This window comes from Hemiscyllium ocellatum, chromosome 44, assembly GCF_020745735.1.
Source record: "Hemiscyllium ocellatum isolate sHemOce1 chromosome 44, sHemOce1.pat.X.cur, whole genome shotgun sequence".
Classification (NCBI taxonomy): Eukaryota; Metazoa; Chordata; class Chondrichthyes; order Orectolobiformes; family Hemiscylliidae; genus Hemiscyllium; species Hemiscyllium ocellatum.
Genome location: NC_083444.1, coordinates 9,483,677 through 9,499,344, shown reverse-complemented (window position 1 = coordinate 9,499,344; position 15,668 = coordinate 9,483,677). Strand labels below are relative to the sequence as shown.

Here is a 15,668-nt window from a genome sequence, read left to right as displayed (position 1 = left end):
TTGATAATGTGCTTTACAGTTCGAGATAAACTAGCCCACAGAGGTAATCGGACCTGGTGAGCAATTGATGGTTTTCGTTAACAGGAACAGCTTCTTGTAAAATTAGTTGTCAATTTTCACTGCCTCCTTCTTCTCTTCCCTGTGTCAGCCAACCTGTGGGTCTATGACACACTGGAAAACTATCGGTACCTGCAGTACTTTTCCTGGGTGCTTTATCACGTCATTCTCACCATGGTGTCTGCCGGAGTGGCCAAATACATCTCACCACAGGCCGCAGGTACGTACTCTCTGCCACCATCCATGCCCCTGCACATCGAGTGGGCACAGGTGAGTCATCCATGTGATCTCGCTTTGGGAGTTTTTGAGTTTATCAAACAGGAAAAGACTTGGATTATTTGAGGGGCTCATCCCCTTGGAGGGGTGCGGAGGGGCTGAGGGGCTGTGAGTGGGGTCAGTGTGGAAGTGCGCTTCACTGAGCTAGACTTCTCAAACTCCGCAGCCACGTGAACTGTCGGCTCTGAGTCAAAGGCTTAGCAAATAGGACTGTCACTCCCTGTGCCTGACGAGGTGCTATCTTCTGGCTGAGACATTAAACAGTGGACCAGTCAGTGTCATTGCAGATGAACGTATAAGAACCCGGGCCCACCCTTTGCCGAAAGATTAAAGAAAGGTCTGAATTTATGTGGTGCCTCTTGGACCATAAGTCACATTAGAGGGTTTTACAGCTAATTACACACTTCTCGAAGCAGCAGTGTAGGAGCATAGCAGCCAATTGGCATACAGCAGTGTGATAAATGCTTGATTGAGGGACAAATATTGGCCAAAACATTGGTTGCATCTTTTAGAACCGTCCAAGCAGAGCTATTGATTCATTCTTTCCTGTGGCATGGGTGGGTAAGGATGACAGATTTCCTTTTCTAAAGCGCATCGGTGAACCAGATGGGGTTTTTTTTTAAACAACAGTCAATGATAATTGTCATGATCAACGTCATCATTTGTGGGAGATTCAAGATGGCGGCAGTCTCAACAGTCTGCAGTGTTGGGCTCTGTGCCAAACCGCAGGTAAGGTGGGCTCTTACCTCACCCCCATTAGCTCCCCCCACCCCAGAGGAAAGTTTGTAATGTAAAATGGAGAGAGTCCTTTTAAATTAAGATTTGACCGATCTGGAGCTGAAATGAAAACATCCAAGGGAAGGGGAGCAAAGGGAACCCAGCAGGCAGGGTGCTCTATTACTATGTCAGGTACACCCACAGCCTTGACCTCAACTCCCATGGCTGCGCCATTAAGTTCAGTGGAGCAACAGCATTTACTAACGGAGTTTGCAAAACTCCATGGCTAAATCGAGGGAGCGCTGGAACCAATTGCTGCCACGCTGGCAAAACATGAGCAGGAGATCCGGGCTTTGGATCAGCACGTGGAGATGGTGGAACAGAGGACCACAGGGTGGGAGTGGTGGGGGGGAAGCCTATTAAATATGGGTATAATCATTGTTGTTCCTGTGGATGGGAGCCTTGGTGGAGGTGTGGCGAGTGGAGTTATGTAATATAGTACAATGTAGTGTATTTTAATTTCAGTGGGTTGTAATTTAGTGTTATTTTATTTAATTTGAATTTATGCTAATATAGTTTAAGTTAAGTAAATATGAGACGAGTGTATCTTGAAGAATACAAGGCAGTTTATTGTCAAGGTTACTGTAATATAATACAATAGTACAATATTATTTCTACCTTACTGAACTTTTATAACTTCTTTTGGTTTTTTTTTGTAAAAGAGTGAAAACTTTTTTCAATAAGTATATACATCATTTGTACCGTAACACTGGAGTAGGGCTTCCCCCCAAAAAAATGGTCAAGTCCCTCAGTAGAGAGCTAAAAATGTGTTGCTGGAAAAGCGCAGCAGGTCAGGCAGCATCCAAGGAGCAGGAGAATCGACATTTCGGGTGTAAGCCCTTCTTCAGGAATGCCCAAAATTCGATTCTCCTGCTCCTTGGATGCTGCCTGACCTGCTGCGCTTTTCCAGCAACACATTTTTCAGCTCTGATCTTCAGAATCTGCAGTCCTCACTTTCTCCTAGAAGATTTTTCCCTCAGTAAAGACTCAAACTAAACATTTGGAGTCATCAGGATCAAGGCAATGATAATCATCACAAAGTCCCAGACGAGTACCTAGCAACTAGTGGTGGTGGCACAGTGGCTGAGTAGTTAGCTTATTCAACTACTGGGCAGTAGCTGTTCCAATATAGAAATATCTGATAAACACATTCTTGGCAAAAAGACAAATTCAGAAGCAGATTGCCTCACATGCAATTCTCCAAACCAGGAGGAAAGAACATTAAAAGACAGTTCTGGGAGAGAGAGTGTAGAAGCTGAGAGGGATTCACTGCCTTCCAAACCTGCTGAGACTACAGTAACAACAACTGAAAGCTAAACCAAAACTTCCTGGATCTGTGAGAGCTTGATCACACCCAGTCAGGCTGCTTCTATTGTTCCAACTTTAAAAAAATACACCAAGGCCTCACAAGTTGTTTATCTTCTTATAGACTGCTTGGTGCCTGTCCCTCAATCTCTCTCTAAAGGAAACCAGGACAAAACACACCTCTGAAAGCCACAGCATCGTCACAACATACATGCTGCACAAATGCCAGGAAATGACCATCTCCAACAAGAAAGAGTCTGACCATTTCCTTTGACATTCAACAGCATTACCATCACTAAGTATCTCACTATCAACATCGTGGGTTTAGCATTGACCAGAAACCGATGTGGTCCATGTACACATTGTGTCTACAAGAACAGGTCAGAAACCAAGAATACTGTTGGAGTAACTTACCTCCTGACTTCCCAAAGCCTGTATTCATCTACAAGATACAGGTCAAGCGTGTGATGGAATACTCTAGATGGGTGCAGCTCCAATGACACTCAGGACACTTGACACCATCTAGGACTAAGCAGTGATTAGCACTCCATCCAGCATCTTCAGCATTCATGCCCTCCTCTACCAACTCTCAGCAGCAGCAGCATGTACCATTTACAACATGCAGTGCAGAGATTCACCAAAGTCCTTTGACTGCATTTTCCAAACCCGTGACCTCTCCCATCTAGAAGAACAAGGCCAGCAGATGCATGGGAACATCGCCACCTGCAGGTTCCCTTCCAAGCCACTCGCCGTCCTGACTTCGCAATATATCGCCATCCATTCAGTGTTGCTAGGTCAAAATCTGGAGCTCCCTTCAAACAACATGGTGGATGTCCCACAGACTGCAGTGGTTCAGGAAAACAGCAGACCACCACCTACTCTAGGACAATTACAAATAGGAAACTAATGTTGGCCTTGCCAGCAATATCCACATACCATGCAAGAAATTTTAAAATTGCTGGCATTTGTACACAACAACAGCCTCCACCCAACCCTCTTGGGTGGGTTGGGTGGAGGCTGTTGTTGTGTACAAATGCCAGCAAAACCTCTCTTGGCATCTCTGAGACATGCTCCTTTTGCAAAATTGAGATCTACAAAATCATGAAGGGTATAGACCAGGGTAGATAGAGATAGAGCTAACACCAGTTGTTACAGCTAACCTGAGAATGCAACTTTTAAAAAAAAGGTTTTGTGATTTACACATGAAAGAAGTGAAACTATCATGGTATTCGAACAGATGAAAGACTCAACAGACAATCAAGGCATTTTTCGATGTATAATTTCAGTTACATCACACTGTAAATTTTTGCTATAAATTCTGTGCCTTACAACTGTGTCCTCCACTATGACCTGATGAAGGAGCGGCGCTCCAAAAGCTAGTGCTTCCAATTAAACCTGTTGGACTATAACCTGGTGTTGTGTGATTTTTAACTAGATCGAGATAAGCTTTTTCCCAGGGTGAGGGATTCAATAACGAGAGGTCACACATTCAAGGTGAGAGCTAAAAGGTTTAAGGGGGATATACACGGCAAGTACTTTACACAGAGGGTATTGGGTACCTAGAATGCGTTGCCAGCAGCGATAGTAGAGGCAGGCATGGTAGATTCATTTAAGGGGTGACTGGACAGATGCGTCAGTAGGTGGGGAGCAGAGGGATACAGATGCTTAGGGATTCGGCAACAGGTTTGGACAGTGGATTTGGATCAGCTCAGGCTTGGAGGGCCGAAGGGCCTGTTCCTGGGCTGTAAATTTTCTTTGTTCTATGTTCTTTCTCCAGCATTGATAGGCTAAAGCCTTGCCCTTTCAATCTTTCCTGATAGCTCTATCTAGTTTAGTCTTAAAGTGTGACCCAATAATCCATGATACCTTTGATATAACAGCTCCTAATATAATCTGTCGTCTGTTATTTCAGCTTAAAAAAACAGCTTAGCACTAAATGAATGCACAGGTTGAAATTCCAATACACGTCAGAATATAATTTGCCCTCCTCATGCAGATATGTATCAAGATAACTGACTGTTTTGTACATAGTGTCAATGCAGTTTTTTTCTGTGGTGCTGGTATTTGTTTTTGGTTCCCGTTCTTGTGCCAGGGTCTGGCATTCCAGAGTTGAAGGTGACCTTGCGAGGCGTGGTGCTGGATGAGTTCTTTACCTTCAGGACCTTTGTAGCCAAACTCATTGGCGTCATCTGCACCCTGGCAGCTGGAAGTACCATTTTCCTGGGCAAGGTGGTAAGTGGGCACTGCATATCAATGGCACGTTAACTTCATTGCTAAGATACAGTGGTGAAGGGCTTTGCTTAATCGGGTGCCTAGAGAACCGACAAAGAGAGACTGCTGAAAAATGGGAGGATAGTAGATAGGAAACTGCTGCATTTTCACAAATGAAACTATTATCAAAGAAAGTGTTTGTCTCTCATTTCATGTTTCATTAATTGGCTTGGGATTGAATTAACAGTGATGGCTAGTATGAGTTGTCCTTGCATCGTTGGAAGGGGTGGTTTGTGATGTTGTGGCCATTCCTCTATCTTACTGAGATCAACACATGTTGTTAGTGTTCATCATGCACTCATTATTATGCACTGGACCACATAGGCTCCAAGAACAGGTCAGGAATTCTGTGCTGAATAACTCATTTCCTGACTCCCCGCCATCGAGATGGAAAAGGTCAGGAGTGTGATGGAACGCTGCCCATCTATTTGGATGAGGTGTAGTTACAAAAACATTTAAGAAGCTCCATTCCATCCAAGATAAAGGAGCACTATTAATTGGCACCCATCCACCATTTTAAACAATCACCTCTCTGCCCTTGATGCTCAGTGTGTACCATCTTCAATGTACACTGTCAAAACTCACCTAGGCTCCTCTCACCACCTTCCAAACCCTCTCCCACCTGGAACAATAAGAGCAGTGAATACACGGGAATACCATCCCCTGCAAGTTCTTCCCTAAGCCACTCAGCATCCAGACTTTTTGGCATTCCTTCAGGGTCCTTGGATCAACTTCCCTCCTACACTGTGGTGGACCTCCAGCTCATAGACTGCAGCAGTTCAAGAAAGCAGCTCTCCACCACCTTCTCTAGCACAATTACAGATAGACAACCAGTGCTGGCTTAGCCAGTGATGCCTACATCCTATAAGGAACAGGCAAGAGGAGAAATAGGCTGAGAGAGTAATGAGCCTTGAGAATGTATTGACAGCTGATTTGGTTGGTATTAATTCAAGGTTATAAGACATAGGAATGGAAATGGGCCATTCAGCCTATGGGTGAGATCATTGCTGAAATCTGATAATCTTCCTGCCTTTTCCCACAATCCTTGATTCCCTTCCTGATTAAAGATCTGTCTATCTCAGTCTTGACTATACTCCCACTCCAGCCTCTACAGCCATTTGAGGTGGATTCACTACCATCTGGCCAAAGCAAATCCCCCTTCCTCTCTGCTCGAAATAGGTGATTGCTTACTCTGAGATTGTGCACTCCCCCACAAGGGGAAACAGCCCATCCTCATCTATCCCATCAAGCCTCCTCAGAATCTTGTACGTTCTCATTCTTCTACAGTCCCGACCTACTCAACCTCTCCTCATAAAACAACGCATCAACCTAATGAGGCTTATGTGTATTGCCTCCAATGTCAGTCTATTTTTCCTTAGATAAGCGGTCCATAGCTGTTCACAGTATTCTAGGTACGGTCTGACTCGTGCCTTGTACAGTTTTTAGCAAGACTTCCCTACTTTTAATACACTTTTCCCTTTGAAATGAAAGCTGCTTCCTTACTCCCTGTAACCTTTTTGTGATTCATTCAGGAGTGAGGATCTAAAATTTGAATTTAGGTTGCTGTCAGAAGCAACAAGTATATGTCGATTTTTATTAACCATAAAATGGCTTTTCAATTTAAGATAGCACAACAAAGTGGCTGAGAGTAATGATTTGACTCTGTGAACTTATGCTGCTACTTTGCTGGGCTAAGGTAAATGGATGGTAAGAGAATACAATGGATTTTTCATAATATGAATTATAAGACAGTAATTTGGTATTCGAACTAACCTCGAACTGCTACCATGACATGACGAACCCTTTCCCAGAGAATATCATTGGATTAGCCTGTTGTCAATCACATCACCTTATTACAGTTGATTAGACTTTTCTTGTAATTAAATACCCTTTCCCAGAAAACATCATTGGATTAACCTGCTGTAAATCATGTCACCTTATTATATGTGATTGGTCTTTTCTTGTAAGTAAGGCTGTACTATCTCTTAAAAAACATATAAATAATGTGTAATTTTCTAATGTAATTGCACCATTTCTCCACTGAACACAGAAGTTTTTAACCTCCGTGTTGCTGGTCAAATCAGCGCCCGCTGCCTTAATTTATTAAACTGGTAACCTTGCTTTAAACAGACCGTACTCCTAGTGATTCTTTTGACTGATCTCGAACCAAGAGGCCACGTCTAGAGGGGTCCAGACTCACAAATCCTTCAGGGCTGCAGCTTCCTGCAGTCTTTCTCCATTGAAATAATATGCAGCCCCCTTGTTCTTGCTGGGAAAGTGCATTAGCTCAAATTTTCCCCACATTGCATCCCTTCTGCCAAGTTTTTGTCTTCAAGGGCGAAATGGATGGCACCCAAATGGGGGAGGGAACACACCATAGGGAAGTGTCACCATGCTCTTAACGCTCAGTTGAAATGATCCCCGTAATTAGGTTGAGTTGCCAGAAGGCATGCACTATCATCTGCGTTCCAGGACTGCCAGGGACTTAGTGCATGGGGAGCACAAAGGATGTCTATAGTCTCATTCTTGAAGCACGGACCAGGTTTGATGGTACCAGCTGAGTATCTCCTGCCCAACAATGTTGGATTCTGATTTCTGCTGGGCACCACCTAACCATTTACCATCAGAGTTTCCAGCAGAGATCTTTCAGGATTACTGCTCACAGTTTCCCAACACCCACTACTGACAGGCCAATTAACCTTTGTGGTATTATGATTAGATTCCTTACAATGTGGAAACAGGCCCTTCGGCCAAACAAGTCCACACCAACACTCTGAAGAATAACCCACCCAGCCCCATTTTAACTCTGACTAATGCACCTAACACTATGGGCAATTTAGCATGGATAATTCTCCTGACCTGCCCATCTTTGGACTGTGGGAGGAAACTGGAGCACCCAGAGGAAACCCACGCATACACGGGGAGAATGTGCAAACTCCACATAGACAGTTGCCCGAGCCTGGAATCGAACTTGGGACCCTGGTGCTGTGAGGCAGCAGTGCTAACCACTGAGCCACCATGCTCCCCCACCCCTTATGGGCAAGGCCAGACCAGATCCCCTCAAAATATTGTAAGGTAGCCTAGACCCTAACTTTTTCCTATTCTAAAGGCAAATGTAAAGGGCCTGTGTTCCAGGTGCAATGCGACTGGTCAAACGACTTGACGTTAAGCAAAACACAATTTATTCAAATATTATAATTAAAATACAACGCAAGAAAGAGAACTTAGAATAACAATGCTAATGGAAGACTTAACAGAGTAAAAGATGCAGTAACTATTACTAATTAACTGTTCCAATACAGTAACATCCCATAAACACACCCCTTGGGCAAATTCAGAAAACAGATTTTGTCTCACATGCAATCCAGCAGCATAGGAAGAGAATCCCCGGATTTTGGCTGTAATCAAGAGAGGGAGAAAAAAAGCTTCCACTTCTTCAAGCCCAAAACAGCTGAAAACTAAAACTAAGAATCCTGGATCAGAGAGAGCTTAGGGATCACACCCAGTCAGGCTGCTTCTATTGTTCCAACTTATTAAAAAAAAACCCAAGGCGTCGCAAGTTGTTTATCTTCTCATAGACTGCTTGACCCCTGTCCCCCCCCCAGTCTTAAAGAAACCAGGACAAAGCACACTCCCAAAAGCCACAGAATCGTCACAGTGGGTACTTATAAAGTATGAATTGGCAAGATTGACCTGAGCAGTAGTGGCTTCTATAGGTCACTACAACAAAATGTCACCTGACTAAACAAACCTCTGGTCACCCAGCCCAATCCATTATTGGTTTATATAGTGGTTTCTTCAAGTCAGCCTCCATCACAGCCAAAGACTGAATTGGGATTAGCTTCCTTGAGATTATCTATGGTTTAAACTACACCCCCTTCAGTTGATACAAAGATCCATCCAATCACCGTTAATTTCCTGTATACGAGTGTGATCCTGCTGCACAGTGATCCATGAGTGTGTCTCTACCCGCCAAGGTGCTAAGGATTGGACAAGTCAGACAGAGTTCTTCCACACTTTGTTATGTGGCTCAGTGTCTAATTATGTTCGACGGTCTCTCCGATAAAGATCTATGAATTGCTATTTTATTGGGAATGAATTTGAGTGTATAGGACGATATTGCTGGAGGTTAAAGCAGTAAAGGGCTCATTTGCAGAGCAGTAATCCTGGAAATGGTGAATCTTTACCGCCCACCTGCAGACATCTACCATTTCACACAGCACTGACAGTGGACATCTTGTGCTTTTTAAAAAAATCTCTGTATTGTTCCACACAATTGGACAGCACGGTCAAACCAGCATTTGTTGCCAGTCTCGGGTAAGGATGGCAGATTTTCCCTCCTAACGGACGTTAGCGGGTTTGCAATGATCACTCCACCATTGCTGAGAGCTAACTTTCAATTCTAGATGGTTTATTAATTGAGTTTAAATTCCACCAGTTGCCAGGGTGGGAATTGACACCGTGCCCCTCCCCTCGAACTTTAGCCGATACCTCTGCATTACTAGTGATGTTACCACTGCGCCATCATCTTCTCATGTAGTGCAGTGGGTGGTGTTCCTATCTCTGGATTAGATGCTCCACTGGGGAACTAGATGGCCACAGAATGTGTGCCACAATCTGGCCAAGCGATCTATAAATCCATTCAATATGCTGCTGGTGGACAGTAGAGAGTCTGCCAGTCAGATGGAACCATGTGTAGCTACGACACCGCAGCCTGCTCCTGTTAAAAGACTCCATTCTCACTCTTGCATGCAGTACCAAGCTTGACCTTATCATTTGGGAGTGGCAGTATTTGCACTGACTGGCTTCTTGTTGTTCACAGGGCCCCTTTGTTCACATGGCAACCATCCTCGCCACGTTGCTGGGAAAGGTCATGGTCAAATTCGCAGGAACCAAAGAGGTAACCCTGGACTAAGACACATTAGCTAGTAGGAATTCAGACACAACTGGATTAAACTGATCCTTGGTCACATCAATTCCACAGAATCCAAATGGACAAATTCTTCTCAGTTCAATCTGACGTCAAAGAATCCCCATTGCATTCCCCACTGAGCTGAATTCCAATGGGCCAGAGACTTCGATGTATAATCGAGGCTGACACTACCCTCTGAAGGAGTGCTGCACTATCTGAGGGACAATCTTTCATCCAAGGTGTTAAACCCATTTTGTGTTTGCCTTTTGACAATCCCATGGGAATATTCTCATGACCTCTACCTCCACTGAAATTCAGCCCAATGGCGCTGATCAAATAAAAGTTGGGGATTTTTTTTTCTGGAATCTCAGCTGTCACCCCTCAAACAAGCAGGATATCTGTCCACCTCCAACTCGTGGTACCCTCTGGCCAATGATAAATATCTGTCGTATAGTCTCTTCGTTATCATATGCAGGCCTCAGTGATCTCATCCCTGTGGGGCTAAGATAGAAACAGCAGGGGCCTGGGCGTGCAGATCATTCAAATGTCAGAAACGTTGGGAAGGGAGTGCAGAAAAGATCCGTGAGATTGGCTTCAGGGATGAGGAACTTCATTTCCGTGGATAGATTGGAAAAAAAGTGGGACTGTTTTCCTCAGAAGGCGGAGGCTGAGGGGAGATCTGATTGAGGCGTTCAAAATTATGAGGGGTCTGGACAGAGCTGACAGGCAGGAAGTCCCCACCCGTGAAAGGTTAGAGAACCAGCGACCACAGATTTAAGGTCATTGGCAGAAGAAACAAAAGTGATAGGAGGAGAAAGTGGCTATACCTGGAATGTGCTGCCTGACAGCATGGTAGAGGCATCAAAACTTTCAAGTGAGTTCGATGCTATCTGCTAAGGAGTAACGAGGGAGGGGCCATGGAGGTGGGGGCTGCAGGGTGAGGCAGGAGAATAGCACTGAGTGCATTGCACATTCAGGGAGCGAGTGCAGACATGATGGGCCAAATGGCTTCCTTCAGTACTGCAATAATTCTGTGATTCTGAGATGTACAGAACGTAACCAGAAGGGCTTTTGGATTTCAGGTTTTTCCATCTAAAGGACTGGACTACAAGGGGTGAGATGTCAAGCTTCAGAAACCCAAGGCATTGGTTAGACCATAATTGGGACGGCTTAGTGGCTCAGTGGTTAACCCTGCTGCCTCACAGTGCTAGGGACCCAGGGTTCAATTCCACCCTCGGGGGACTGTCTGCATAGAGTTTACATGTTCTCCCTGTTTCTGTGTGGGGGTGCTCTGGTTTCGTCCAACAGATGTGCAGGTTAGGTGGATTGGCCATTTAATTTGACCATAGTTTCCAGAAGTATGCAGACTAGGTGGGTTAGTACAGGCTATGGAGATAGGGTGGGGGCACTGGATCTGGTGGGATGCTCGTTGGAGGGTTGATGTAGCTGGTCAATGGGTTGAATGTCCCCTTTCTGCACTGTATGGTTTCTATGGAGTCAAGATGAGGAGTTCTGGGCATCAGATTTTAGGAAGGAGGTACTGGCCTTGAAAGGAGGATGGTGTGGATTCACCAGAATAATATCTGGACTTCTGAATCAGAGGTGCTGGAAGAGCACAGCAGTTCAGGCAGCATCCAACAAGCAGCGAAATCTGGACTTCACCAGTTAAGTTATGAGGAGGCGTTACACAGTCATAGCTTGCATTTCCTGGAATTTAGCATGTTAAAGGATCATTTGATCAAGAGAATAAAGTGCAGAAAGGTGAGAGACCTTTCAGGTGTGAAATTAGGAAACCCTACAACACACAAAGGTCGGTCAGGGTTGGACCTCACTTTTGCCGATGGTGGATCATTCTGGATAAGTTGTTACTTGGAGATCTGAACTTGATATTTTTTTGTTTACCAAGAACTTGGTTATAGATCAGCAACTGAAGGGCTCTTTGAGGCTTCTCTGTCGTGCATGAGGTCCATGACCTTCCTTCTTGTCCTCTGTGCAGAATAAAGGACGCAAATACGAAATGCTGATCGCTGGCGCAGCGGTGGGTGTAGCCTGTTGCTTTGTGGCACCGGTTGGAGGTAAGGACTTTTTCTCTCTCACTTCCTCCCATTTTTTTCCCAACCATTGTCCGGTGAGGGAAGCATGGACAGGCTAGGCCTGGATTTGATGGAAATTAGAACAATAAGAGGTGACTGGGTTCAACCCAATTGGAATAGACAGGATAGAAGCGGGAGGTTGTTTCCATGGGTGGGTGAAACTGTAACTAAGGGGAATAGCCTCAAAATAAGGGGGGAACAGATTTCGGACTAAGTTGAGGAGGAATGTCTTCACCCAAAGGATTATGAATTTGTGGAATTCCCTGCCCGGTGAAGCAGTTGGGACTACTTCGTTGAATATTTTTAAGGCAAAGATAGATAAAGTTTTGAACAGGAGTTAAGGGTTATGGTGAGCGGGTGGGTAAGTGGAGCCCAGTCCATGTAAAGGTCAGCCATGATCTTATTGAATGGCTGAACCGGCTCAATGGTCCAGATGGCCTACTCCTGCCCCTAGCTCTTACCTTCTTATGTTAAGCATCTTGATAGGGGAAGGGATGTTTTGGCCTCTGGAAGATTCTAGAACTAGGGGTCACTGTGTTCAGTTTTGGAAACCTGGTCAGTATGACATGTTTGGGCTGAAGGGTCTATTTCCATGCTGTTTGACTCTAAAATAAGGGGTCAGCTGTTGAAGCAGAGGTGAGGCAGTTTTATTTTCTCACAGATGTTTGCGAGTCTTTGGGACTCTCCTCAAATGTGACGCCGACAGCGTGGGTTCGATTCCTGTACCATCTGAGGTTATCGTGAAGGACTCTCCTTCTCAGCCTCTCCCCTCGCCTGAGGGCATGGTGGGCCTCAGGTTAAACCACCACCAGTCATCTCTCTCCAATGGGAGAGCAGCCCTGTGGCCTGGGAAGACTCTATGGCGACTTGACTTCCTAAAGGCATTGACAGCAGGGTCTTTGAATATTTTTAAAGATAGAGTGGATAGATTCTTGGTAAATAAGGGGGTGAAAGGTTATTGGAAGTTGGTGGGAATCAGATCAGCCGCGATCTTATTGAATGGCAGAGACCAAGTGGCCTAATCCTGCTCCTGATTGGTATTTTGAAAAGTCAGCCACACATACAAAATAAGGAGCTGACATATTACGTGGAAAATAAAAAGTAGATTAGATTACTTACAGTGTGGAAACAGGCCCTTCGGCCCAACAAGTCCACACTGACCTGCCAAAGCACAACCCACCCAAACCCCTACATTTGCCCCTTTACCTAACACTATGGGCAATTTAGCATGGCCAATTCACCTGACCCGCACATCTTTGTGATTATGGGAGGAAACCAGAGCACCCAGAGGAAACCTGCACAGACACGGGGAGAACATGCAAACTCCACACAGTCAGTCGCCTGAGTCGGGAATTGAACCCGGGTCTCTGGCGATGTGAGGCAGCAGTGCTAACCACTGTGCCACCGTGCTGCCCACTAATAGCACTTACAAGCACACATGTCCAAGCCATGACAAGCTGTGACCTAGGTTAGTTCGACTGTTGAGAAGCCAAAGCCAATCTTGGAGATAGAATTGATTGAACAAAGAGATTGTGCTGAACATGTACTGAACCTCGGCTGGATCACAGATGCAGAGAACTGCAGCTCGGTTCTCAATGCCGTATTAGCAAAAGAAAATCAAGGCATAGGGCAGCGTTCAAAATAGGATGGGCATCAATGGCAAGGTCAGTACGTGTTGCCCATCCCTAGTTGCGTGGTGGCTCAGTGGTTAGCATTGCTACCTCATAGCGTCAGGGACCTGGGTTCAATTCCTGCCTTGGGCGACTGTCTTTGTGGAGTTTGTACATTCTCCCTGTGTCTGCGTGGGTTTCCTCCGGGTGCTCCCAAAGTCCAAAGATATGCAGGTCAGGCGGATTGGCTGCGCTAAATTGTCCTTGGTGCAGGCTCGCTAGATCAACCATGGGAAATACAGGGATAGGACAGTGGGTCTGGGAGGGTTTCTTTTCAGTGGTTCAGTGTGGACTTGATGGGCTGTATTGCTTGCTTCCAAGCTGTAGGGGATTCTATGAACTGTCTATAACTGAACTGAATGACTTGTGATATTCTGATAGCCAGACTGTATCATCAGTGATCGGGTTGGGGCCTAATGGGTCAAAGTCCTGGTGAATTCCAAAAACAGAATATCAGAAACATGTTCTGGAGAAACTCAGCAGGTCTGGCACCATCCAGAAGGCTGCGGAGAGGGAGAGAAACTGAATTCAGGTTTCGGGTCCAATATGACTCTTCTTGTGAAGCCATGCTCCTACATTTGGGATAATGGTCAAGAAATGTTACTCCCTCACCATCAGCATGGTGTCCAGTCTTTACCTGCCTCAGACTCATTATATTTGCCATTTCAGAGAGTAGAGTCTGGAATCAAATGTCGATCCTTTGTGGAAAGGATGATCAGACTCCCGAAAAGATAAGGTTCACGTTGGTCGTGAAAATGATGAAAGGTTTCCACAGCGTGGATCTCGAGAGAGAATTTCCTTTGAGGGGAAGAGCAGAACTAGAGGCCATTCAGTATAAGAATGGGAATCAGGAGATAAGCCTCCTGCCAGAGAGGGTTACCACAAGGAGTACTGATGAAGAGGAGTTTATATAAGCATGTGTGGGGTCAGGGGAGTACTTTCCAAATCTTCTCCCAGCATGATCCATTGTAATTCCCCAGAATTCACACAACGGGGAACATCTGAGAGTTAACGAGATGAAGCGTGGGGTGTGATTTTGGGCTTTAGCCACTGAGCAGGGTGTAGAGGACTCACGGGGAGGCTGCGTAAGAACGGAAACATTTTAAGCTACTGAGTGTTTTCACTGACCCTTGTTTGCAGCAGCATTCAGGCCTCAAAGAGCTATCTGCTGGGCCGTGCTGGTAAGAAACAAACACGCTATTCTCAGGCACTGTAAGTGAGAAAGAGAGAGATGCCTCTGTTAAGAGGTGTGTTGTGTCCCATTATTCGCTGTAGAATTGTTCTAATTGTTCCAGTGACAGACACAACTTTTTTGCCCTTCTCTCCCTCCCCCAGGAGTCCTGTTCAGCGTGGAGACAACAGCCACTCACTTTGCCGTACGGAATTACTGGCGAGGGTTCTTTGCTGCGACCTGTGCTGCTCTGATGTTCCGGGTGCTGGCTGTGGTAAACAACGAACACGGTACTGCTCTGGAGTTACTGAATGTCTAGGCTTCAGATGCAAAGCAAGAAACACGGCTGCTTGTTACCAGGTGGCAAAGTCCACGCTGACACTCTGAACAGCATCCTCGCCAATCCCTGTAACGCTGTGTTTACAATGGCTAACCCACCCTAGCCTGCACATCCTTGGACACAATGGGACAATTTAGCACAGCCAATCCACCCTAACCTGCACATTCCTGGGCAGTATGGTTAATTTAGCATGGCCAATCCACCCTAACCTGCACATTCCTGGGCAGTATGGTTAATTTAGCACGGCCAATCCACCCTAACCTGCACATCCCTGGGCATTATGGTTAATTTAGCACAGCCAATCCACCCTAACCTGCACATCCCTGGGCACTATGAGACAATTTAGCACGGCCAACCCACCCTAACCTGCACATCCCTGAGCACTATGGGACAATTTAGCATGGCCAATCCACCCTAACCTGCACATCCCTAGGCAGTATGGTTAATTTAGCATGGCCAACCCACCCTAACCTACACATCTTTGGACTGTGGGAAGAAACTTGCGCAGACGTGGAGAGAATGTGCAAACTCCATACGGGCAGCTGTCTGAGGGTGGAATCGAACCCGGATCCCTGTTACTGTGAGGCAGCAGTGTTAACCACTGAGCCACTGTGTCGCCCAAGCTATGGGGTAAATCTTTCAATCTGACTTTAATTGCTCTTATTCATGGGGACACATCCCCTGAGAAGGTGGTGGTGAGCAGCTTTCTTGAATCTTAGCAGCCCTTGAGGTGTAAATATACACATATAGTTTCCTTCTAGTCCATTCTTTCATGGGACGTGTGCACATCTCTGGC

General features: G+C 45.6%; 1 protein-coding gene across 2 annotated transcripts in view; it reads left to right on the top strand.

The window, feature by feature from the left end:
- Positions 1-15,668, top strand: part of LOC132835291 (chloride channel protein ClC-Kb-like) — an 83,241-nt gene that overhangs the window by 18,621 nt on the left and 48,952 nt on the right. For both annotated transcript variants that reach the window (XM_060854711.1, XM_060854710.1), the window contains exons 3-7: positions 149-277; positions 4,508-4,647; positions 9,509-9,586; positions 11,595-11,673; positions 14,697-14,822. In XM_060854711.1, the coding sequence (XP_060710694.1) occupies positions 149-277; positions 4,508-4,647; positions 9,509-9,586; positions 11,595-11,673; positions 14,697-14,822 (552 nt within the window). The remainder of the gene's footprint in view (positions 1-148; positions 278-4,507; positions 4,648-9,508; positions 9,587-11,594; positions 11,674-14,696; positions 14,823-15,668) is intronic.